This window comes from Tribolium castaneum, chromosome 1 (genome assembly GCF_031307605.1).
Source record: "Tribolium castaneum strain GA2 chromosome 1, icTriCast1.1, whole genome shotgun sequence".
Taxonomy (NCBI): domain Eukaryota; kingdom Metazoa; phylum Arthropoda; class Insecta; order Coleoptera; family Tenebrionidae; genus Tribolium; species Tribolium castaneum.
In genome coordinates, this window is record NC_087394.1 from 13,334,960 (window position 1) to 13,362,956 (window position 27,997).

A 27,997-nucleotide genomic window follows, 5' to 3' on the forward strand; every position below is an offset into this window, starting at 1 on the left:
TTAAATATATCTGCTATTGAAACTGAAGGTCTCTTGCAAAATGATAAAACATCCATTTCGGTAATATTTATTGGTATAAATTAGCCATAAACCCAAAAGGTGAATAGTTTAGTAAATAGTTTGCATACTTTCAATAACGAGGAGTAGATTTTACAAATATTTTGCAAAGTATTTTTCATTGTAAAATTACTTTAAGCTGGCACTTTAGTAGTTATTATTCGCAGTTACTTTCTTGAAAGTGGTACATGATTACAGTTGCAAAACAAACCAGTTTATTAAAAATTTTGAACATTACTGTATCAACCTAGAAACTTGCATTGACTGCTGAAATAGAAAGTCTTTTCGCATTCGACATGCCACCATAATACCAACAGTGCAAAATTACTTGCAACTTACTGAACTATAATTACCATTAAACGGACTTGACTTAGATTTTTATCTAACATCAATCCAATTCTGTCTTACTCATTGTGTCGACGTGAAATAAGTTAGTAACTCGCTATACCTACCATCAAATGCGAGGTGAAAATTGCCAATTCGGTGAGTAATTCTTGTTCTTCTCAAAGTGTTCAAAGTGTGTGCATTTCTTTTTAAATTTCCATCTAATTAAAAACCACAAAAAAAATTAAACTTAAATTCTTATTTACAAAAAAAGTGTAACGGTACTAAAAATTAATTTAACTATTGCAAAATGTAGGCACTTTGAATTAAATAAAATCAAATTAATTTCGAAATAAAATTTGCATTTTTGTAATAATATGTTTAATTGTTTCTATTTCCCTTTACCGTTGTTATTTGTACCAAATTTACAATTTTTTTTCCAACACAATACTTTTAAACGATGGAATAAAACACAAAACGATTGTTGTTGCCTTAATTGATAATAAAAAATTTTTAATTGTTAAATGTAACAACGAAAGAATAGTTCTATAAAGTTCAAGGTTAACGCTACTTGAAACAAATATGCACTTTATAACTCGTTACACATTTTCCATCTAATCATAATTATTTGAAAGGAATGTATATATTCAGGTAATAATTTACCTTTTACTTGACATCTGCAAAAAGTTGTATGCACTTCAAGGTGGAAAATGAGCTTCATTGTTGGAAAATTTCGATTGAATTAGTCTTTGACAATCAACTTAATTTAATTTAGTGGTTTATTTGATTTATGTGCAAAGAAACAAGCACGAAAACGGTATAAATGACGAAAAGCTAAATTTACATAATATTACATACATATTAGCTGTTTCAAAACTATAAAATCGCCAACGTCGCAATTTCTCTCAAAATTAGTTGTTATAAATAATTATTTATGCACTTAAAAACAATAGTTGCAAATGTAATTTATATTTTCAATGAGAGATCTAATCATTAATAACTATTTTTACCAATCTTATTTTAAAAAATAATTCGGTAGAATGCGACGTCGGCGTTTTTATAGTTTTGAAACAGCTAATACGTACACAATTAGATATGTATACAGAGTGGTCCTGCCTGGCTCCCGTCTTCTGTAGCTCAGTTATTATTTATTTTGGACTTTTGATATGTTGTAGATGTTATATGGTCTGTAGGACGCATTTCAGGAAAACATTTTTGATTATACAGACTGTCCCAAAATAAGTTTTGACGTCATAATTATATTTTTTTAATAGCATGCCATTAATTTTTTGTTCTCATTAGGATACCTTTTTAACATCTTATACAGAGTCGCTACAAAATAAGGACATAGTTAAATATTATAAAAACTATTCATCAAAACTTATTGAAATTTGGTGTATGCTAAAGAATATATAAACTATATCGTTTCAGATGTTTATTAAATTTCTATCTCCATTTGTTGTTCGGATACAAGGCTAACTTGATTTTTTTAAATCACAACAAGAATCAAATTTAATATTTTTGAGAAAAGCATTTTTTTGAGTTCAATGGTATAACACATGCATACCTTAATGCAATCAAAACTTAAACATTTTGAAAAATGTCAAATTTTGTTCCTTTTGAAATTGTTGTCTGTTTTTGGCTGTTTAAACATTGACAAAAAAATAAGTGAAAGTTAAAAAAGAATTGTTAAAAGAACACTTTTAACTAAAAAAACACGTTTTAATAAAAAAAAAACGAAATACTTGATTTTTATGCTACAAAAGATAATCAACATGAGAATTTTTTCGCTTAGTTTTACTTAGATGTATCATTATTAAACTAATTGTTGCACTCAAGTTAAATTTTTGGCTAATATACAAGTGACAGATATCGCTAATAACAGTATTTTCAAAGCTAACTTAGTTTTACTATTCCAGACATTTTTGAACTTTAATTTTTTTACCTTTTAATAAAAGTTAAGATGGGTATTATGTAACATCACTGAATTCAGAAAAAAATGCTCTTTTAAAAATGAATAGATTTGACCTTTCGTGCCATTTAAAAAAATCAAGTTAGCCTTGTATTTTCAAAATAAATGACGACAGAAATTAGAAAAAGCTCTCAGACGATAGAATTTAAACACTTTTAACTGTTTACCAAATTTCAAGACTCTCTGTTAAATCGTTCTGAAAATATTTAACTGTATCCAAACTTTTTACCGACCTGTATATTCCTATTTTTTTTAATTGGTTCAAGGATCACTGTTAAAAAAATTAAAGCAAAAAAATTAGTTTTACTCATTTACGCCCGGTATTTCAGTTGATGGATAAACCAAAATATGCTGGTTACCAACGTTTTTTTAGGGTTAGTCAACCTCATAATACATATTAGCTGTTTCAAAACTATAAAAACGCCAACGTCCCATCTTCTCTGAAAATTAGCTGTTATAAATTAAATTACTCATGTACTTCAAAAAAAATAATTGCTAATGTAGGTACTTTCAATGAGAGATATAATCATTAATGACTTTTTTACATTTTTATCAATCTTAGTTTAAAAAATAATTCGGTAAAATGCGATGGTGGCGTATTTATAGTTTTGAAACAGCTAATACATACACAATTATACAGAGTGGTCCTGCCCAGCTCCCGTCTTCAGTAGCTCAGCTATTATTTTTTTTGGACTTGATAATCTGTAGATGTTATTTGGACTCATATTTTTTAAGAGCATGCTATTATTTTTTTGTTCTCATTGGGATAACCTTTTAAGAACCTATATATTCCAATTTTTTTTAAATCGGTTTAAGGATTACTGTTAAAAAAATTAACCAAAAAAAATAAACCAAAATATGCTGGTTACCAACTTTTTTTCAGGGTTAATCAACTTCATGCGCAGTGTCCTTGTTTTTCTAACCTAGTTTTTTTCCGTGATATCACGCAAATTTGCCACTTTCTGCGACTCGTTATTGCCTGTGTTTTGGTCGCGTTGTAATTATTTTATACAAAACATGAGTGCAGTCGATGTCTATTACATTTTAAGGAACAATAAAAAAAACATCAATAAATCAAATACAGATTCCTACTTTTTATCGTCAACAACGCATGCGCTTTTAAAACCCTAGCGTGCGGTGTTGCCAAAAAGCTGGTAATTTAATCCAGTTTCAACTAAAGTACTGGAATACGCATTCAAAGTTAAAATCTTGGGTAAGATTTACCTTCGGTTAGTTACCAAAGATTTTATCCAAGCACTGAAATACCAAGCGTTTGTTTTAAAAATCAATAAAAAATAGAAACAGCGCTTTTTTGATGACATTATCACTACGTATGTATTAGCTGTTTCAAAACCATCAAAACGCCAACGTCGCATTTTACCGAATTATTTTTTTAATAAGATTGATAAAATTAACTATCATGAATAACTAGATCAAAATTTAAAAAAATCGCTATATATTTATTTTGTCATTAATACAGTTGACATAAAGAGGTTTTAGCAAATATTTGCAGTTGGGATTCTAATAAGAAAAAAATGTTAGTTTTCTTATTAATTTAAAATAACACAAATAAAAAGCTCCGAAATTTAAAAAGTTTGCAAGTATAATTGTAAACATCCTGTAGTAATTCAGATCGATTCAATTTAAATAGTAAGTCTGTTAGACCTTACTGAACATGTGCCTAGTCATAATGTTATCAAAAGAGCACTGTTTGTATTTTTTATCAATTTTTAAAACTATTTAAAAACGATTTTTTTGGTTTTTACTTTCTTAACAGTAATCCTAAAATCGATTTGAAAAAAATTTAGAGACATGTAAGAAGCTAAAAGAGTATCCAAGTGAGCACAAAGAAATAATAGCATGTCATTAAAGATATTTATTATTATAACGTCACACTTTTTTGGGACACTCTGTATAAACTAAAAATATTTTCCAGAAATGTGCCCCAGAGTATAAATAACGTCTACAAAATATCAAAACTTCAATTTTACTAATAACTAAGCTACTGAATACTGAATCTGAACAGGACCAAAAATTTTTTGAAAAAAATGTTTTCGTTGTAAAATTGGCTGCCTATATCTGTGAGTATTTAAATTTTGAACAGTAAACAAAATCAAAATCAAAATAAAGATAATCAATTAAAGACATAAAAAATTTATATATTATATAACTAACAATTTAAAGGAATTTTAAATTATTTCTCTCTAATATTTCTTGTTTCAAAATAGACTGAAAATATTTACATAATTATTTCGGCGGAATTTAAAACACCTAGCGTGTAAATATTCATTTAGATTTGTTTTACACGGAAACGAGCAATAAAAAAATTAACACACACGACATATGCGAAATTCAACATCTCTGACCAGAACAAGTATTTGATTTTTTTTGTATCTGACTCTATCTAGCCTAAACAAGTTTGGACCAACACAACCAAAAAATATATTTCTTGTGGACGTTAAATTAAAACAAACAAATAAGAGACGTAAGGGAAAAAATAAGAAAAAATCGAGTTTAAAAACTTGAATCACTTTAAATACCTAATACAGAAATAAAAACCGCAATTTTATACAACTTGTTTACGAAATAATTCTTGAATCATTTCACCTTCACAACTTTTTGCTCTCAATTCACGAAACTGTTTGTCCCGAAATAATTCGTTCTTCTGACAATTACTTCGGTGGCTATCTCCCTCTGAGATCATCTCCCATAATAAGCAGCCGAAAGTGATCGTATTTTCTTTTCGAGAGGTAACCAATATGTAAATGTTTATATTTCTTTAACGGTTTCGATTTTGGCGAATTTGTTTTGCGGTAGCGGTCAGTGGCTCTAAAACATTATTTCAGCCGCTTCTCAGAATGCGTGTACTACTTAGCGATTCATGGTTTTCCCATTATTTTGTACCAAGGTGAAGAAGGTTGTCAAAGAACTTTTAAATATATGATTTATTTGCGAAGAATCTAACCGAAAAAAAATGCTTCTGACAGAGACAAAAAAAATTAATTACATAGTGATCATATCGCAGCCAAATAACGACTTGCAAAAAGATCAATCATTCTCACGATTGTCAACAGTGCTTAGTAAAATCAATCGACCGCCAAAGTGAACACTTATTGATATTGTCATATCGGTTATATCACTTTTTATTAATTTTTCGTACACTATCTAGTGATTAATAAAACGCTGAGTAAAATTCTACTACACCGTCAAAAGGTTAAGTGCAATTTTTTACTATCATTTGTAGCCTAGGTCATCCAACCTTTGTATAATTGTAAGGTGATGTTGCCAACCAAATTTTACGCAGGTTAGTGATAAGTAGTTACAAGTACTGATTGTATGATTCATTGCGATTGTATTGCATTTGATGCAATAGGACTACCACCCAAATAAGATAATGACAAAATTTAGGCCACAATAATTTTCAATTTATTTTTCTTCAAGTAGAAAGCATTAGCTATAATTCAAGGACTGTTGTAACTGGTAGATTGCAATTACTATTATTCAATAGAAATATTTTTTCTGTTAAATTATTAATAGAAGACTTAATGCAGCTTGGATTACCGTAAAAAATATACAACTTGTTTACATGACTATATCGAATTGCTGACCACAATTATTTCATTTTATTCTTAAACATGTGTAAAGTCAAATAGAATAAGATTATGTGAAACCAATTTCGAATTTGATTGATTCAAAATGTTTAGTAAAATGTGGAAATTATTTTTTAAGATTTAAGATTTAAGTTGCGCATTCTTATGTTAAACAGTCACTTGTATGTGTCATTTTTAGTTTTTGAATTATTGAGAAAAATAAAAAAAATGTAATTTTCGTTTTTATTTTTATAAGCCAAAACCAATAGAACAAGACGTTTTTAAATAGGACATTTTTCAGGCACTTTTTAGAAGAAATCTAAATTTATCATTGTTTTTTCCAAGGCGTTCTTGATGTCACAACACTTGAGTTCCAACACTCAACTTTGGTTTTTCTTATGGACGCCATATTTAATATTTATTTTTTAAAGTTTCTTTGTTCCTGATTACAACGATGCATTACATATCTTGCATGCTGATTAAAATTAAGAAAAAAGCGTTTCTGCAAAGAGTGCTTTAGAAAAAAACGCCAAAAATTTTGTTTAACAAACTAACTTGACAGTTTTATTAAATATGTGAGCAGAATTTTTAAAACTTTGACTTGTTTTGTTTTGCAAAAAATAAACTTCTAGTTTATGATGTCGTTTAGTTCTTAAATAAGTAAGCTTGGCGGAAGTATGAACCTTACAGATCGAAATTCAATTAAACTTCCAAAATCTAGTTTGCTTAAAAACAAAATTGTTGGCGTTTTTTTCAAAGCACTCTTCGCTAACGTGTTTTTTTTCCATTTTAATCAGTATGTAAAATGTGATACATCGTCGTAACCAAAAATAAAAACACTTTTCAAAAATACAAAAATCAAATATGGTGTCCATAAGCAAAACTAAAGTTGTGTATTGTAACTCTGACACCAAGAATGCCTTGGAAAATACGATGACAGGTTTAGATTCCTTGTAAAAAATTGTTTGAAGAACATCTTAGTTAAAAACGTCTAGTTCTTTTGGTTTACGCTTAAAAAAATAAAAATAAAAATTACAAATTTCCGTTTTTTACAATTATTCAAAAACTAAAAACGACACATCAAATATTTTTTCAGATATTTGTTCAACATAAAAATGCGCAACTTTGCCCTAATTTAACCTAATTATAATAACTGAGATCCCCATGGTGGAGCGCGACAAACGGACACCCTGTATACCTCTTCAATTTAAAAAAAGTTAAGTGACACCTAATATTTTTCAAATATTCAATATTCAAAAGTACATACTACAAAAATAAAAATAAAGTAACAATAATCAAAAAAATACAATTGTAACTATTTAATAAAATATGTTAATTTTTTATTAAGGTTTCTCATTATTTTCCGATTGTCAGGTCTCACAATCCGCTTAGTTATCGTGTCGTTTACTTAAAAAATAAAAAAGTGTTGAACAAAGGACTATTGTTGAATTAGATTATTATCAAGGTTTTGAGAGTTCCTAGATACAAAAAAGAGACTGTGGTATTTTTCCTTTCTGAGATTTGATAATTTTTGTTTTAATGTGTTGTAGAGTAGATCTAAAAAATTGGGTATTGAGAAATTTGTACGATTGTTGGAAAACAGTTCAATTCTTATCAGTTGTAATATTGTTTTTTTACACAAATAAAGGAAATGTAAAAATCTTTCAAGTTGAATTACTCTGTACTCTCACCGACACGAAGATTTTTGATTTAAATGTACTAGTAATTACAAAAATGATATTTGTAGTTTATTGTGAATTTTTTTTGTTAACGAGTAATGGAGCTCCATTAGCTATGGTTCACTTCTGGTTTAACTGGATATAATACAGTGAAACCTGCCTTAATAGACACCTCCGAATAACGGACATCTCTTCACAACGGACATTTTTGTGGGAACGTAACAAATCCTATATTAACATTTCCAACCTCCCATTAGTGGACACCTCTCCACAACGGACAATTAAAAATTCCCCATCGGTGTTCGTTGTTGAGTGGTTTTATTGTAGAAGACTTTTAAGATGATGAAAGAAGTGTAAACACTTAAAATAGTTTTTGCTGTGAAACAGTTTTAACAAAAGCACCTTAAAACCTTAAAATTTAGATCACAAAACATTTTAACAATTTAATTTTTCACAAAATTTGCATTGAAGAAGAAAAAAATTCAACTTGCAACATAAAATTTTCAAAAAACAAATACAGGGTGACCCAGGGGTGCATAATCGGTCTATAACTTTTTTATAATTTGAAATATTGCCATGCTGTTTTGATAATCCGATAAATCGACTTAAAGTCCACAAACTAAAAATATTTTTATTGTACGCAGGGTGTTGTACACAGGGTGGTCAACCAAAGTTACTTTTTTTTAATGGAACAGCCTATATATTTTTGCATAATTGAATTCTACGCAAAAAGTAATGTAACTTTATATCAACTATTATGAGTCTCTTTTCGTTTCGGAATTATTTAACTTTTCGTTATAAAAAGACCAATTTTTAAAAAATCACTGCGAAGTTGCCTATACCATATATTACCATGTATTACCGAATTTGATATATTTTTTAAAGTGTTCAATTTTTTTTTCTATTTATTTTATTAATAATTCTTAATGAGCAAAATTCATATATGAATCAAGTAATAATTAGATTACTAATGTAATTAATCACATTAGTACATATCAAAAAATAAATTACCTTTTGACTTATGAAATTCCAGAATAAAAAAATGTCTCGTAATGAAATCTATTTTTTTAAATCTCGAAAAATATTTTAAATTTGTTATACATACCCCATATTGTTGGAAAGCTTATCACAATCTATTGATACAAGGAAAAAATACAGGGTGTTTCATTTGAAAAAATGAGTTATTCAACTTTTTGAGTTTTGGCACACTCAATATATTATTTGCTTGCTTTAACTAAAAGTCTATTTGCTAAAACTACAAAGTATTCTGAAATTTTTTTGTTGCAAATTCGTCGGAAAATATTCATTAACGACTTTGTAGTAATTTTTCAAAAATTGGTCTTTAACGAAAAGTTGAATAATTCCAAAACGAAAAAAGAGACCCATAATAGTTTATATAAAGTTAAATTTTTTGCGTAGATTCAGATTATGCAAAAATAAATAAAGTGTAACATTAAAAAAATATAACTTTGGTTCACCACCCGGTATACAACACCCTGTGCATAATAAAAAAACTTTTAGTTTGTAGATTTTAAGTCGATCTATCGAATAATAAAACCAGCATAGCAATGTTTCAATTACCAAAAAAGTTATAGACCGATTATTACCCCTGGGTCACGCTGTATGAGAATTGAAGGAGCTATAAAAAAACTTAACATAAAGCTAGATAAAAAACTAAAAAAAGTTTAAAGCAGTTTGTCTTCATTTAATGGTCCTTCCATTCAGTGTCGGATCTGGAAATATTAAATAACGAAAACGCCAACAGTTTGTGTTTGTAGATAGGTATAGACAGTGTTTCTATGTACATATCAGTAATTTTTTTATTTCTTTATCTTTGAAATACCAATACATCAACATTTGACGATCGACAGATTCTATCTTTTTCAGTTTCAGCGTTAAAAAAAAATAAAAAAAAATTGCTGATTAGTGTTGGTGTCTATGTTCAACTGACTATCACTTAATAATAAATATTTCTATAAAATGATAATAAATAGCTGCGTCATGACCAGACATTTTTGTCATTGCCTACAACCAAAATTTAGAGTTTTAAACCAAACATTTTTCCAATTTTTTAATTTTTGCTTTAATCTGTTAACATTTGAAATAAATTTCCCAAGTATCATAAATTTCAAAACCACTCCAATTTTTATCACTAACAATCTTGAAAATGACAAACAGATTGTGAAATACAAGTAGTTTATTTTGCATTTATTACTAAACAACCTCTCTTATATATTTTATAGAGGACGAAGCAAAATCCCTGTAGCCTGTAGCAAAAGTACTGTTTCATATTTTTTTAATTTACTACAATCTGCTCACAAATCTTTAATCTTGAGCAACGACAGGTAGTAATAATAGTAATAATTTCAAAATCAGGAAGAAATGATGACTAATAAGAAATGTATTCGACAAGACGTATAAGTAGACCTTTCTGCTTACCGACCGGAACAACAACAAGTACCACTCGTACAACTTGAGCGTTTTGCAAAAATGACATAACTACACAAATGCGTCTTTTCTTTGTTAATTCTTTCCTTTTTTTTAAATAGGACATTAAAGCACACAAGACACCTACAAGAAATTGTTATTGTTTATTACCTGCCTAAAAAATCACAAAATTAATGAATTACAAAGTATAAAGTAACTTAATTTACCCCATTTTGCACAAAATTAATGAATAGCAAAGTATAAAGTAACTTAATTTACCTCATTTTGCTCGATAATAAATTCAATGCAGAAAAATTTGTCTTAGCAGAATTTAGTGTTAAACCTAAAGGTTTTTTAAGAGATTTCGGTAGAGAAGATGAAAAAAGCACCAAATTAACAGAAATTCTTGTGCTCTGTCGACTATTTTAGCACATTTTCCAGCTAGAAACCTAATTATTTATTAAAAAATGGTTAAGAGTGTTATTTTTGTCTTTTTTATTTTCGAGGTCAAAACAAAACTTTTTCGATTTATTTTGCTCACACAAAATTGGGCTTTTTTTGGGCAAAATTTCTTCAAAAGTAATCCGAAATACTATAAAGTTTGCTCGAAATTTTTTTATTTATACAATTTTCAAGCAAGTAAACACATGTTTGTGTCGTCTGAGAACTATTCTGGGAAATCACTAAATTTAGTCGGATAAAACGTTCTTTTTTCATTTCCGAATACTTTGATATAATTTACAGTCAGTAAAAGAGATTTCATTCAAGGTTTTGCAAAAAACAAACCGAAATTTTATCAAGTTAGACTGAAAATTCTGTGTTTTTTTTTAGTTATTGAGTCTTTTTTTTAAGGTGGCAGAAAGTAGGTGAAAATTAGTTTATTCCAAACTGATTTCAATCATTTATTGTTACAAGATCTTTTAACACCAATTTTGGAGAAAGCATTCCTAATGTTATTTCTACCTTTCTTGAGCATTTAAAAACGTATTAGAGCTAAAATCTCAATTTTTGCGAAGGTTTTCTTAAAAGAAACCGAAAAGTCCAACTATACTAAAATAGCCTTGAAAATATACTTAAAATATGATAAAAAAATCACCGAATAGATAGAAATTGATTCATATGGTCTTATCTTTTTTAGGTCAAGACTGATTTATTTTGCAAAAACTTGTCAAAACACACCTAAAAATCACAAAATAAATGAAAACTGATGTTAGTTTCTCTCGATTTAGCTCGTTTTAGAGCAAAATTTAATTTTTTGTTTCTGAGTAAAAATTTTAACTTTGTAGACGACGTCTGAAAATTACAAAAATAAAATGAAACTAATGCGACGTTTCACTCGATATTATTTATTTTTGAGTGAAATTTGATCGAGAATAATGTAAAAAATAACACAATTTGTGTGAAAAATCAGTTTTTCCTACTTTTTTAAAACACGTTTTAGAGGTCTTACCTAAATGAACCTAGTTGCAAAATCACCTCAAATGGGTAAAAACTCTTAAAATGATATTTCTCAATTTTTGAGTTTCATTAGCACGTTTTTTATGCAGACACGTAATTATTCCGCAAAATATGTTAAAGATAAACCAAAATATCGTCAAAGGTTCAATCTTCAAATTTGTTTTTATTTGAAAAAAAAAGAAATGTTTTGCTGTTTGTTTGTTATAATTATAATGCAAAGTTTAATCGCATATTAAAATTTAGTTTGCAACAACCAAATAATTAATTAAACTTGCAAACAAACTAACAAATTATTTTTTGACCTTCTCTCAAGTCGCGATAAATTTGAAAATTGTTTTAATTGCCATTTTTGGTGACTGTACCATGTGTACCAATCACAAACATAAAAAGTTGTGTGAGCTAAAACTGAGAAAAATGTTTTCAAGGTGCACTATCGAGTTAAAAAAAAATTAAGATTTCATATTTTTTTTAAATTTACATGCAATAAAGTTTACGAAAAAATGTAAAGTTTATCCGGAAAAATATAATTTCAGTAAAAGTATTCGATTTGATTATGTAAATAAACAATTTCTTCCTGATCTCTCTTAAACACAAAACACCAAATAACAAAAGCTTCATAATTGCATTTAAAAAATCGTGAATAGTTTTCCACCCATTTTCATGAATTAACCCAACACTGAACTTTCTTTGTTTATGTTTTGAGCAATTATAAATAATTGGAACCACTAGCGTCATGTCGAAAGTTATTAAAGTATCTGGAATTATTTTCTTTTTTTAAACAGCCCTGAACGCAAAATATTCAAACTTCATTTATTCAAACGTGGCAATAAAATTTATGTAGCGCTAAGTAAAGTGTGATAATATTCAAAAACAATAGTTAATAACACGTTTCCTTGATCCAGAAGACACACAAGATCGCGAAAATACTTCACGTGAAGAGCGGCACTTGAAAGTGTTTTCCTAATTTATTTATTTCATACTCGATAGGAGTTTGAAATGAAACTGAACTTTACTACCACATACCTTGATCTCCTTTTTATTGAATCAGGTTTTGCAAAAAACCACCACCTACGATTTTTTATTTAAGCCCAAGCTCGTAAACTGCAAAGATACACAAAAAACAACCTATTTACCGTAGCAATTACATTATTAAGTGACTATCCGAGTCGTTAATTCAATTTCTACATTTAAATGTCGATTTGTAACAACATCATATTTATCGAGGTTAAGAAAACAGTGGAGATTTCCGAACATGTAGAGGAATACCTGAAATTTAAACTCAAGTGCTCACTTAATCGCAAATCGTCTGTCAACAATCAGCGAGATCTTATAAAAGCGACAGGTTTTACGGTAGAAGTTTTTGTTTATTGTTTGCAACGCTGATGTTAACAACTACAGTGGCGGCTTTTATTGTTATGTGTTTAGTTTCGAAAACTGGAGGGACTGCAATTCAGGCGAAAATAGCCGAATTTAATTAAGGTAAACATAAATTTTGTGACACTAATAAAACTGCAATTATTTATTTTGCATCCAAGTTCATTCATAAATTTCATAATATTTGACTATTATAAATAGAGAATTTTCTCAAAAAGGTGACATAACCGCAGATTTATGATATAATATATTTTTATTTAGTTTACATTAGGAATACGGAATTTTTCGTCGGTTAAAACTAATTTATTATATTTACTTTGTTTCATATTGTACATTTATTTTGAACGCTCGATTTACCCATTCAGCTATTTTTGTAACACACTGAACAAATACATCCAGTGTTAATTTTAATCACCCACGAGCGCTATTTACATATTTGTCGATATTTACTGCATTAGAAGTGGTCCGCAATAAAAAACCACTTTAGTTAATAGATAATAAGCGCTTTCCTACGATGGCTCTATTGAGAAATTATTTTTGCAATGAGGTCGAGAATTCTACTTAAGTCCATAGAAAGAATTGCATAATATTATAATGAATGTGAGTTGGGCCTACACGTGGACCAATTCGTCCTACTACAGTCATTTCCATCTTCATTCATTCACTGATAATGTGCCTCTTTATAATCGCAATAGAATTTTTTCAAGGCCAACCGCGATGCAAACCTTTTCCGAAAACCCAAATCAGGGCGATCTTTATCTTCGTCGATAATTATTATCGAAAATTCAAGCACCATTCATAGCAGAACTCGTTTTAACTAGATAAAATCAATTAAAATTTTCCACAAGACACGGAAAAATTAATTTTGTCATCGGAGACGACAGTTGCATTGGCGGTAGTTTGTTTACAAACAAGTCGTTTTATTACATCTTCTTTGTAGCTATTTAAATTTATTCAAGAGGGTGCTCACTAGTGGAAGAAAACCGATGAGTTTAATTTTTCGAACCTGTCATGCTTGATAAAACCAGAATTTTCCTAATTTGACCATAATTACGCGAGGCAAACTGAACAATTGATCGCTTTTTTAAATTTATTGTTGGATTGGTAGTAACTATACTGCGTGACATTGAAATTGTTACACCAGGAAAGCAATCATTTTTTATAAATTGATCAACGTTTCTTAATATGACTATAATTTTTTTAAATTTAAAATTCTAAATCTGGCTTCAATTTTATTATAGGTTCTTTTAAATACTACTCGTATGTTCGGGTCAATAATGGTCGAATAAACCTGTGAATAGTCAGAAATATCCTTTGATCAACGCGGAATGCAGCAAGTTTTTATTCGTTTTTGTTTCGTACAAATTTTCCAAATTTTATTTTACCTAAAATCCATTTTTATTCTCAATTATTTTTTCTTTGCAACTTTGTGTAACTATGTTTTAATTCTATTTTTTTATTTCGGAATAATTGACCAAATTTTATTTTAAATAGGTACCTGATAAGCATTTTTCCTTCCAAATATTCTTTCCTTTCCCAACTACATAACTGTTTTCACCATATTTTTAACTTCTCCATTTTGTGTTATTTGTCCTTGAAAATATTTTTGTTTGATTTCGTCGAAGATGGTATGGACAGGGGAAATAAATCTTTTAAATTCGTCGCAACGTTTCCATACTTTTATTGTATCTTCATCAGGCTACAATTCAGCGTTTAGTTACTATATTGTTGGATAATTTGATCTTACCGAAAAATTTTAACTTCATCTTTTAACTTTGTTGTGAAACAATTGTTGTTTTAATATACCTAAACTACCTTTTTGTTTACATTTTTTTTCTTTTTTTTCCAACTACCTAATTGTTTTTACCCTATTATTAACATTAAGTTTTGTAACCGTATTTTTAACTTTGTTTTGTAAAAATTGCCCAACTTATATTTTATCTAAAATAAATTTTTATTCATAACTATTTTTTCTTTTTTCCAACTACTTAATTATTTTTACCTTGTTTTTAACTTTACTTTTTTAAAATTGATCAAGTTATATTTTACCTAAAAGTAGTTTTTATTCACAATTATTTTTTCGTTTTTTCAACTACACAATGGTTCTTACCCTATTTTTAACGTTGTTCGTCGCGACGTTTCGACACTTTTATTGTATCTTCATCAGGCTACATTTTAGGCGTTTTGTTATTATATTTTTGGATAATTTGATCTTACCGACGAATTTTAACTGTTAACTTTAAATTTTAACTTTTTAACTTTGTTGTGTAAAAATTGACCAAGTTTTAATTTACCTAAACTGAATTTTTATTCACAATTATTTTTTCTTTTTTCTTTTCTAACTACCAAATTGTTTTTAACTTTAAGTTTTGTAACCGTATTTTTGGCTTTGTTTTGTCAAAATTGCTTAAGTTATATATTTTACCTAAAATGAATTTTTATTCACAATTATTTTTCCGTTTTTCCAATAACCTAATTGTTCTTACCCTATTTTCAACTTTGTTTTGTAAAAATTGACAAAGTTTTATTTAACCAAAAATGCATTTTTATTCACTTTTTTTTCAATTACCTAATTGTTTTTGAACCCTATTTTTAAACGTATTTTTAAAAATTGAACAAGTTAATTGGTTGTTAGGTTTTTATCCTATTTTTTTACCTTTGTTTTGTAAAAATTGACCAAACTTATTTTTATGCATTTCAGGTAATTTTAATTCTGAATTATTTTTTTTAACTATTCATTTGGCTATTAAGTTTTTACCCTATCTTTTTAAACATTTTTATTTATTTTTCTGTAAAAATTAACCAAATTTTGTTTTACTTAAAATGCATTTTTATTTTCATTTTTTTCCAGTTATACCCATTTGGTATATTTTTTTATATTTTTCATATAAATAAAACATTTACAAAGAGGTTTCTGATTTTGGTAATCTAGAAATAAATATTACTAAAATTATTGATGAAAAGCAATTTGTAACTTTATATTGTCATTTTTTTATTTTTTAACTTTGTTTTGTTTCACCTAAAATACATTTTTGTTTACAATTATTTCTTCTTTTTTCCGAGTTCCTAGATTTGTATTATGTTTAACTTTGTTTTGTAAAAACTGACAAAGATTTATTTTATTTTATTTTTCCTCAAATGCATTTTTATTCACAATTATTTTTTCTTTTTTCCGACTATATTAATTCGGTAAATGCTACGTTGGCGTTTTTATAGTTTGAAACAGTTAATATCCTAAAAATTGCCCAAATTTTATTTTGTCATAAAACATTTTTATATTCTATTGTTTTTTTGTTTTTTTCAACTAATGAAAGGGGATTATGACTCTTGTAAAAATAGGTAAATTTTAACCGATAACCTGATCATGTGACAAAATTGAACCAATGAATTGCTATCATCTCATTCAAGAAATTAACTTATAACAACGCATTAAATTTTAATTGAGCATTTTATAAATCTGTCTTAAAATTAAGTTGGCAACATTAATTTATATTAAAACAGAATTGTAACAGATTTGTAAACTATAAATAACAGTATGCTACCTACATTATCGCGTTTGAATTAAAAAGTCATTTCTGCCAATTTCTGTACTAATAGGTTAGTTTGGAAATAATTTAATTAAATGCAGGCTATTATGTAATGTAGAGCAGTATAATCTTGTTTAATTCTTGGTTAAAGTTTAATTGAAGAATATTTTAGAAAATTTAATAACAAATAGTGTGCAAAATCTTTCTTCATTAAATTTTTTTCCTAAAATAACAATTTTGACATCAAGACAACTGTAGTATTTCATAAAAAAAACTTCTCAACGAAAACATAAATTTACAGAATTCAAAAGCGAAAAAATGTGTTTGTGAAGTATTTTTCCTTTTAAATTAGTTTTAGCATAAATAATGTTGACAGAAAACGCTTGGTTTTATATTTTTTGTCAAAAATTCGCCAAATAAACCTGCCTCTCACAATTTTTTTTAATTTGATAAAAACTTAATATTCTCCTTAACAGCATTTTTCGCTTTCAAATTCGATTCTGGGGAACAATCAAATAATCAATAATAATCAAAATACCATCCAATTAATCATTTTCACAATAACTGATGATAAGTAAAACATGTCATTCACCTTGATAACAACAATAAACATTACAAAAATTACGTGATCGATTATAGGGCCAGTTGAAACTTTAAAACTAGAGCTACTAGAGCTACAACTAGATGCCTCAATAATATTATTTACTCAAAAACAGAAATAATAACACACAAGTTGCAATAATGATTTTTACTGAATAACAGAAACCACCACTAATGTTAATTATAATTTTAAACAAGTTTTCATTCAAAAAAGCTAGTAACGATTTTTATGTAATTCACCTAGTTTACAAATTAAAAGTCAAGGCCTTACAAATTACTACCCAAATTTGATTTTTAGGTGTTGAAATTTCAGTGATAAGCAGTATATTTGCGTAGAAAAAATATTTGGGTGTGTAAACGCAGGGAGCATAACAGTCGTTCAACTGATGATTAATAGCTGACGTAATCCAATTTCAATAAATAATTGTCCTATCATACGATCGAAGGAAAAGTTGCGTCGAGAAGGACGAAAACCTGGCCCCAACCTCACATTATCCGGAAATTCCTTGTTCGAGAAGTTTGAGAACTTCTGGTTTCCCTCAACAAGCCAAGAATTTTTACTGTAACAGGTTTCAATTTAATTTATTCGGACTGAAATTAGGCGTGTACGTTAAGCAGAAATGAACAATCTGCATTTGTGGGGAAAAAAGCTAATATATGCACTGAACGGCCATGAAATAGATTAAAACTACGTCTTTGTGTGTCAAACAAGACTTTGATTAGATTTTGTGTTTGGCTTCGGCCTCCCACTGCAAAGTGCGCAAAAACTGCAAAAAATGTTAATTCGCTATCGTAAAACCAACGGTAATATTTTGAAGGTAATTACCGGTTTGATAAAAAATGAAGTATGCGCCCGCGTCAAACTCAAAATGATTTCAGTGCGTGTGTATTTATTGTGTCCCAGTCAATTGCAATTACAAATTTCACTTTCTGTTAAACTTTTTCACACTAACAGCAGTTACACAACAGTTCCTTGTCCTTCCGCATCCACAAAAAAGGACATTATGTTGCTAAAAAACCGGCGATTCCTTCAGATTTTTTAAAAATAGAAACTGAAATATTCGTAACGTATACAGTGGATGTCGTGACGTCGCTAATTGCAAAGCTTGAATCTCGTTTAAAAATATGAGCTCTCCACCTTGTAGCATTGTATTTGTCTCTGCTAACAAATTAAAAATATTTTATGATCCTTTTAGTTTCAATCTGCTAGGAGATTCGTTGCCAGTACATTAGTGATAGTTGTTATGTCAAGTTGGTTTTTAGCGAAGCTCGTCCTTTTTCCAGATCAAATTTTCCATCACCAACAACCTGAACAATGAGTGGACACCTTGATAACCCGGCTTTTATCAACGACGACGGCAAGAGCAACCACAGGTGAGTGAAAAAATTCGAACAAGATTCGGGTTATTTTTATTTGCGAAAAATTCCATTCACAGCTTGGCATTGGACTTGATCCTGAGCTTGTCTTTGAATTGTGATGTATAACAGGGCAGTTGTTTCGCAAAATGCAAATGTAAAACTAATTCAATTAGAATTATTTTAAGTAGGTTAATGGGCTCGAAGGACATTTTTTTCTCCAACCGCAGCGCGGTTAATGAGACTTTGAATGGAACCATTTTTCAGATTTTGCAAATTTTCTCGGTAATGTTGCAATGCTTGTCATTGACTGATAAAATCAGTGGAATTGTTCAATGGAATTAAAACCTTTGACTTGTAATGGTCGGTGCACCTCGTTAATTTGTAATCGCAAGCTTCGGTCAGGAAGTAATAAAACGTCCTTAGAAAGACTTACATTAGCATTACGTAAAGTTTGTGATTTATAGCGGCTTCATTAAATTGCACGTGAAACCTTTTTGCAGCTTTACTCCGGCGCTCAATTCTACGGAAGACCTGAACCGGAAGAATGAAAAAAACTACGTCGTTGAGATGAAGGATTTGAAGAAAGCTGAGGAAGCCACCGGCGAATATGAGCCCTATTTGCACCGAGACGTCGAACATCCGACCACGTAAGTACCGTGCCACCTAATACCATTGCTAAATATTTGCGAGATTTTGTTAGCGTCCGAGTGCTAAAAAAATTTTCAGCTAAAATTACCGCTAATTTTTTATTCAAATGCATCGTAAACATTCCGGGAATGTTGAAGTGTTGAAAACAATGTAATTGTCCATCGTAATGAGCGTTGATTTTTTATTTATTGGCGCGAGACACGTGTCGAAACGTGAATCCGAAATTAGCACTTGATTTTTAATTCTAGTCCGAGGCAATATTTTTACCAATTAAGCTTGAAGGGGTACCCAAGGAGTGTAAAAATATCCGACCAATTGTTAGCCCCCTTGACGTCGACTTTAAATTGATATTATTGTCGCGCTGCTTTTCTTTAGCAATAAAACAATTGTCAATTAGTTGGTAAAGTGAGACGATTGCGTTGACGTGCGTGGCTTAATTAACTTCAACACGTATAGTACGTTGCCATTTGTATGTGCAAGACAATATTAACATCACGTTACGTAAACGGTTTTAATTGAGACACCAAAAATATATTCGGTAATGGAGCGTTTCAATCAGTTGGGTTTATGACACAGTTTTTTAATTTTTTTCATGTGGAATAATTCAGTCTAATGTTTAAGGAAAATGATTGATCAGTAGGAACATAATTCAGAAATCAAAAATTTTGGAAACTTGTTGATTTTGTCGAATTTCAATAATTTTGTGAAATTTTTGTGTAACAATTACAATAAATGCCTGTTAAATTTTTATTTGTTTTAATTTAAATTTTTTCACACAATAATAAAAGCTACTCGTAGCGAACAAAAAATATTAATATTATTTATATTTTAATTAATTAGAATCATTCATGAACTGCTGATTAGGCGATTAGTATTTAAACCTTCATACTAATACTAATTAAAATAAATTTTAATCATAATATTATTCTAAAAAGTAAACTCAGAGAAATATATATTTATCTTTAATAATAATGATATAAAAAATGAAAAAATATATAACCGGACTCTCAATGTTTTTGCTTCACCTCCAATAACTAATTAGATAGATACCTTCAAAATTTTCATACTGGTACATATTTTTCATCATTTACCCAAATTTACTGTATGTCACAAGAATAAAAAACATATATACACACGTATAGATATTTTTTTAAAACTGCCTACTTTTTGTTTCATTCAGCAGTTTCAAATTTGTAATTTTTACACAATGTTACTTATGGCTAATGTTATGTGTTTTTATCTGGTTAGCTTTGAAATTGGTTTACATGTAAAAAAAATGTGACGCTCTGCTCAAGTGAATGCTCTGTCAATAAATGTCAAAACTGTCAGTTGTGAAATTCACAAATTAGATTAGATTAGAATCATTTAAAAACACATTGTATTAAACCATCCATCAATCTATTTTTTTTAAGTTTCATATTGTACTGCCTAGTACTGAGTTAAAAAACTGAAAAAATTTAAAAAAAGTTAAATTTAAAAATCGTACGCTATACCTAAGTGAGACCAAATTTTTACAAATACAACTTCCTTGCATTTTATGTAAATGATTTTAGCAGTTTCAGTTAAATACTATTTTAAGGTGAGGGCTAAAAGTATATTTTTTGCTGTATCTCAAAAACTAATAATAATGGCACAGAAATTGGGGTTTACTATTAAATATACAGTAGCTAAAAAGTATGGATACAGTTGAATATTTTACAGAACGGTTTAACAGAAAACCTTGAAATTTGGAGAACAGTTAAAAGTGTTTAAAATATGAAAGCTTTCTCAAATTTTATCGTTATTTATTTTGAAAATTCAAGGCTAACTTGATTTTTTTTTATTGGCACGAAGGGTCAGATTTAATCATTTTTAAAAGAGCATTTTTTTCTGAATTCTTTTATTAAAATGTAAAAAAATAAAAATTCAAAAATTTTCTGGTATAGTAAAACTAAGTGAGCTTTGAAAATACTGTTATTAACGATATCCGTCACTTGTATATTAGCCAAAAATTAAATTTGGGTGCAATAATTAGTTTAATACTAGTATATTTAAGTAAAACTGAGCAAAAAAAATTCTCATGTTGGTTTATCATGGAGACAGAAAGCCAAGAAGTTAGTGGAAATCAGTTTGAACATCGTTTGTAGCATAAAAATCAAGTATACCGTGTTTAAAATTTCTTAAATTAAACGAGCATTTTTTCAGTTAAAAGTGTTATTTTAACAATAATTTTCAACTTTGACTCATTTTTTAGTTAAAGAGCTAACGATAGATAAAGACATTTCCAAGGCTAATAAAATTTTACATTTTTCAAAATTTTCGAGTGTTTTTTAAAGTTTCGATTAAATTAAGGTATGCATGTGTTATACCATAGAACTCAGAAAACAATGATCTTCTTAAAAATATTAAATTTGACACTTGTTTCTATTAAAAAAAATCAAATTAGCCTTGTATCTTAAGAACAAATGGAGATAGAAATTTAATAAACATCTGAAACGATACAATTTATATGGTCTTAAGCATATACCAAATTTTAATAAATTTTGATGAATAGTTTTTATCATATTTAACTGTATCCATACTTTTTAGCGACCCTGTATACTTACTAAAGTTTTACACTCGATTTTATTTTTTGTATTATTTTTTTCCCTTAGAATAAATATAATTTAATTAAAAATCTTAATTTTAATATAATAAAAAATATTAAAATATTAATTAATAAATAAAAAAAGAAAAGTAAATTAAATGTTGTTTTGTTCACAATATACGTAAAAATTACATTTGGTTAAACTTTATATTATTATATAATTAATTATTGTTAGAGACTAGAGTCATTTATTACGTGTTTTTTACACAAGACAACATTTAAGCATCATTTATTATTTTTTGTAGCAATTTAATACAAGTATTAAAAAAAATCTGAAAAAATTAACATGCAAAGAGAAAAAAATATCTTATGGAAAGCCCTGAATTCTGAGAGTGTGGCCGAAAATTAACTAATAAAAAATTCAAAAAAATATAATGCAACATTTTTCTAAATATTATTTTAAGCTACAACACTTGTCTAACAATAGATAAGTGGCGCGATTTTGTAAATAAAAAGCACTTTTCAGTTTATAAAACGAGAAAAGCTACAATAATAGTATTATTTTGGACCAATTAGTAACTTTCGGGATTATTTTTTGAGACAGAACAATGTTCCAAAAACTAAGTTAATACTGTCTCATTCAGCGAAAAAAACTATTTAAATGCTTGAAAAAAGAAAGAATAATAAACCCCATTTTGGGAACTTTAGACTTTTTTTGACAAAATTTTGCGAAATAATTGTATTTCTGATTAAAAAACATGTCAATGACACACAAGCAAAAAATGATGACCTAGTTCAGTCTTTTTTCAGTCAGGTTTATCGTTACGTTTATTTTGAGAAAAAATGCGTTTTTACCTCAAAAAAGAGAATAATTATTTTTAACGAAATGGTATTTCTGGGTGATAAATGTGCTTAAAAACGCTCGAATAATCGAAAAAGGACAACCAATTAGCGACGCAGTTCAGTGGTTGAAACGTGTATAAACTCACCACTTTTGACCGAATGTAGTGATTTATTGGCAAATTTTGACAAGAAACTGAAAGTACATAAAGTGTTCAAAAAAACTCTGCTCTGTTTTATTTTTTTCCATTTGCTGTGAACGATTTATTTTAAGAGTACACTCTATTCTATTCTATTCTATTTTTAAAATTATTTAAATTAAACTAATAATCGTAATTCTTACAGCTAAAAACTATTACAATTATGTATGTAATTAATGCAATCATTGGACTAATTTGACGAACATGATTTAATTCCCGATTGAGATTTTGTGTGTTCATGACAAAAACCTATTTGGATAAAAAATTTACCGAACAAATTTTACGAAGAAAAATTCTCAGAATGAACGTATGTGTGCTTTATATTGCATCAAAATGTGTCACCCCCAAAACGAGGTTATCAGTTTCATAACTAAGTGTGAAACTGTCATCAAATCTAAATTTTAAACCAATCATTTAATTTTCGCAGTAATTTCAATAATCTATAAGTTTACTTTCAGTAAGTTTTTTATTTTATTGTCTTGTGTTATGACACACTATTTGAATAAAACTGTTATTGTAAAATGCCCATTTTTGGAGCACACATTCGCCGAGCAAAAAAATTCAGACACAGTCATACTTTTGTTTGTAACTTTGAGTAATGAAGCGAAATTTATGACCACATTAAAGTTTTATTATAATCATCTCCACATTTTGATTAGAACGATAGAAACGTGTTTATGCCCATAAGTAAGTGTTGTCTTTTTATTACGTTTAAAAATAGTGTCTCAATTTTTACAGAAATGCCGAAACATTGCTGCATCTCCTTAAGGGCAGCTTGGGCACTGGAATCCTCTCAATGCCTTTGGCCTTCTTCCATTCCGGATACTTAGTAGGGATCATTTGCACAATTCTAATAGGCGGGATTTGCACGTACTGCATACATTTGATCATCCAAGCGGAATATGAGCTGTGCAAACGGAAAAAAATGCCCAGTTTAACGTACCCAGCAACGGCCGAACTGGCCCTGCTTGAAGGCCCAAAATTCTTCCAAGTTCTAGCTCCCTACTCTGTGTAAGACACCGACTCCAAACTCAAAGTTACTCGAATTATTGATTTATTTACTTGCAGACATGTTATAAATACGTTCTTACTGATATATCAACTGGGGGCTTGTTGTGTGTACACAGTGTTTATCGCCGAAAATGTGAAACATGTCGCTGATGAATATATCGAAAAATTGGACGTGAAAATCTGGATGTTGGTCATCCTCCTACCTCTAATACTCATCAATTACATCAGAAATTTGAAATTTCTGGCCCCCTTTTCCACAGTTGCCAACTTTATTACCATTGTTAGTTTTGGAATTATTTTGTACTACCTCATTAAAGCCGACATGACATTTGAAGGACGAAACGTTGCAGGAAAAATTGCCGATTTTCCCCTTTATTTTGGAACCGTGCTGTTTGCTCTAGAAGCCATCGGTGTGGTGAGTATTATATACAGAGTGATTGTTTTAAACTTTTTAACGTCCAAAGCAGCTACAAATTTGAAATTTTGTACAAAACGCTAACTTTAAAATTTTATATGGTAGCCACACATTTTACTGCATTTTTGAATTTGCCTTCTCAATAAAATTGATAAATTTTCGGAACCACGAGAAATAGACGCCAACTTTGAAATTTTTAATAGTAACCACCTATTTCCATTGCATTTTTTAATTCGCCTCTTAAAACTGAGTAAAATGTACTATAGTTCTTAGTACTTATCTGTCATAGTTTTTCACTTATGTCAATTTTTTATACAAATTTTCATTTACAGGGGTTTATTCAAAATATTATAGCTCGTGAACCCTTTACAATAAGTAAATAATTCTTTTTCATTTGATAGCCAAAGTTTCGAAGGATCAAATCTTCAGGATTGTCAACTGTCAAATTGCAAGGCTGATAAGATTTTTTGAAAATGATGATTAAAAAATAATTATAAAACAGTTTTTTCAAATAGAATGACCCTGTTTGTAAATGGCAATCAAAACAACATCAATTTTTATGTAGAGTTCTATTAACATCTTTTATATTTATCTCTTACATTTTTTTGAAATAATCGCAAAAAACTGAATTTTAGCTCATTATTTTCATTTTTAATCAATTAAACTTACGAAAAATACGATAAAGTTATTCTGTTAATTAAAAGAAATCTCTTATTTGTTTACCATTTTTATTCAAGAAGTTCAAAATTCGAGGGCAGACTTTACATAATTCACTAAGTTATAATAAACTATAATTAAATATTATTGTTTTATTGCTTATTCGGTAATGAACCAACTAAAAACTAAATAAAATATTGAAGTTTGACAATTGTTGACCATTTTGCAAAGTGTACTTGATTATCTATGAAAATTACGAAGTAAAATCTGTTTTTTGTAATTTTTTTCAAAAACTTCTAGACGTATTGATTAAAGTCACCATAAATATCGATGTCCTTTCGATTGCCAATAAAAAAAATAGGATCGTTCCATTTGAAAAAACTAAGTTATAGCAGTTTTTTCATAACCATTTTGAAAGAATCATACTAGCCATGAATTTTGACAATTGACAATTTTGAAAATTTTAGAAGACTCTTCAAGCCTTTGGTTATCGAATGCAAAAAAAAATATTTATTTATCGCAAAGGGTTCAAGGGTGTGACTTACATAAACCCTCGCAAATGAAAATTTAAACAAAAAAAAATTGTCAGTCTACCGTCGGGTTTTGAACTTTTAGAATAAAATCTGTTTTTTGCAATTTTATTACAAAATTGTAAGAGATAGATTATAGAAAAATGTTGATGAAAGTTTCCATAAAAAGTCATGTTCTTTTGATTGCCATATAAATAACAGGGTCATTCCATTTAAAAAAAAACTGGGTCATAACCATATCGGGATCATCATTTTCAAAAAATCAAACTAGCCTTACAATTTGTTGACAGTGTTGACAATCCTGAAAATTTTGTAAAACCCCTCAAACTTTGGTTATCAAATGCAAACAAATTATTCACTTATCGCAAAGGGTTCATGAACTAAAAATTTTGACAAACAATTGACATATGACAAAAACTGTGACAGACTAAAAACCAGTGGTGTAGTTAGGTTCATTACCGCTCCGGGCTACTTGATTTTAGCCAAAATATTTATATGTTAATTCAGAAAATAAGAAAAAAATTACAAACCCGAAAAAGAACAATTTTTATTAATAGGTTCTTTTTGGTCGTATTTTAAAAATTTGTGGCACTTTGTGAAAATCACCCTTCAAAATTTTTTCAAAATCAATTTTTGAATAAAATGGCAAACCCAAGTCCAGCAAAGGTCCTCTAAAAATGCAAGATAATTCTGAAAATAAAATTAAAAAATCTGAAAACGTTCTTTCAAAAAACATGCACTACATTTTTAAATGTCGTCTTTATTTTCTAAAATAACTATTAAACATCAGCTTCCATTTACTTAAAAAAATTTCTTTTTCCAAAAAGCCATATTTGCAAGTTTTTTCTATTAAATTACGTTATTGCTGACCTTTTTCAAAGACATTTTTCCGAATTTTTCTGTATTTACTTAATAAGATTTCTTTTTCCAAAAAAGCCGTTCTTACAAGTTTTTTCTATTAAGTTACGTTGTCGCTGACTTTTTTCAAAAACATTTTTTTGTGTTTTCCTGTATTCACTTGAAGAGGTTGAAATTACGTTGTCGGTGATTTTTTTCAAAAAAAAATTTAAGTATTGTGTACCACTCAGGAATTCTCTAGTATTACTTATCATAAATTTTCTATAATATGAATTGAAACTACAACTAAAAATTTCTTAAAACTCATTAACCAATCAATTAAGAACTTAAGAAGAAGTAAAAAAATACGACGAAAACTAAAAACCCAATAATGTGATAAAGAAATGCTACCCGTCTACCTATTTCTTAAAAAAAAAATATAGGTACGAGTATTTTTGCCGCCGGCTTGAGCTATAGCCCATTTAGCCCATATGTAAATATGCCAAATGGTATATTTTGCTCAGTTTGAAAATAACCCGAATTCAAAATGCGTGGCTACCATTCCAAAAGTTCAGCCATTTTTAAAATAATTTAATTGAACTAAGAATAGTTGATTTGTAGTGTGTACAAAATTGTGTCCAAGCTCTAGCAACATTCATAGCTAAAAAGTTTCAAAATTAGCCCCTAAAAGAAAAGTTAAAAAAAGCCGAAAACTTTGATTCGTTTAAATTGTAAATTTTTTATTACCTCGTCACATAGTTTGAACCACGAGCCGCCACTGACCTTCGGATAATTATTTTTAACATGGCAATAAAACGACTATAACAATTAAATTTAATTGTTTATTCCTGATTACGGAATTTTCTTCCAGATAATGCCGCTCGAAAACGAAATGAAAACTCCCAAAGCTTTCAAAGGCGGCTGTGGAGTCCTAAATATTGGCATGATTTCCATTGTGGTTTTATACGTCGGGATGGGTTTGCTGGGCTATATCGCCTATGGGTCTGATGTTGCAGACACCATCACCATTAACTTATCCCCAGAGGATGTGTAAGTCCAAAACCAAATAATTTCCAAAAAAAAAATTAATTTTTCAATTTTTGTAGCCTAGCACAGGTGGCTAAAATAATGTTAGCCATAGCTATCTACATCACGCATCCTCTGCAGATGTACGTGGCTATTGATATTATATGGAACGAATATTTAGCGTCAAGATTTGAAAAAAGCCGCTACCAGCTGTTTTTCGAATATGCTGTGCGAACTGCTCTAGTCTTAATTACATGTAAGTGTAAATCTGTTTGGTAAAATTGTAAATAATTTTTGTGGATTTTTAGTTGCCTTAGCGGTGGCCATTCCGAAGTTGGATCTCTTTATATCATTGTTTGGTGCTTTCTGTCTGTCAGCGTTAGGTTTAGCCTTCCCTGCGATCATCCAGACGAGTACTTTTTGGTACTCGCTGACTGGGTTCAGTGGCAAAATGGTGATTGCCAAAAACTGTGCACTTGTCCTATTTGGCATTATAGGACTGATCGTAGGAACGTACACAAGTTTACAAAAAATTGTCGAGTTTTTCAATGAATAAGTTTGCCATAATATGATTGTGTTTAGCGGAAACTCATGATTCTGAAGTACAAGAAAGAAGTAAGAATTTTGTAATGTGATATAAGTTCAATGCTCAATGTCCTAGTACATTAGGCACAATGTTATATAGTAAATTATTATTTTATATTGTGTTATATTACGTGTATATACAGATTAAGGCTGTTCGACTTTGTAAAGTGAATTGAGGGTTCATTGTAAGGACTCTACCTATTTTCTTACACGAGTAGTGTATATTGTAGCTGCCTCTTTTACTATTACAACTATTTTTATTTTCTCATTTTGCCATAATGAGACATACAACTAAATAAAGATGCTTAAGTAACC

General features: G+C 28.8%; 1 protein-coding gene and 1 long non-coding RNA gene across 5 annotated transcripts in view; one reads left to right on the top strand and one right to left on the bottom strand.

Annotated features, from left to right (window-relative positions):
- The window catches only part of LOC135265282 (uncharacterized), a 362,501-nt gene that overhangs the window by 326,759 nt on the left and 7,745 nt on the right, over nt 1-27,997 (bottom strand). The gene's annotated exons all lie outside the window — the stretch shown is intronic.
- Nucleotides 361-27,995, top strand: LOC654862 (uncharacterized protein). Of its 4 annotated transcripts, none has more exons than XM_008193101.3 (8): nt 361-540; nt 18,293-18,382; nt 18,868-19,014; nt 23,360-23,632; nt 23,690-24,047; nt 26,943-27,121; nt 27,178-27,353; nt 27,406-27,995. In XM_008193101.3, exons 2-8 carry the CDS (start codon nt 18,324-18,326, stop codon nt 27,651-27,653), a joined length of 1,440 nt encoding a protein of 479 aa, XP_008191323.1. In that variant the 5' UTR covers nt 361-540; nt 18,293-18,323; the 3' UTR covers nt 27,654-27,995. The 4 variants fall into 4 exon arrangements, with proteins under 4 accessions (XP_008191323.1, XP_966371.1, XP_064212042.1 ...); XM_961278.4 differs by lacking the exon at nt 361-540 and adding an exon at nt 12,827-12,986; XM_064355972.1 differs by lacking the exon at nt 361-540 and having other exon boundaries at nt 18,274-18,382.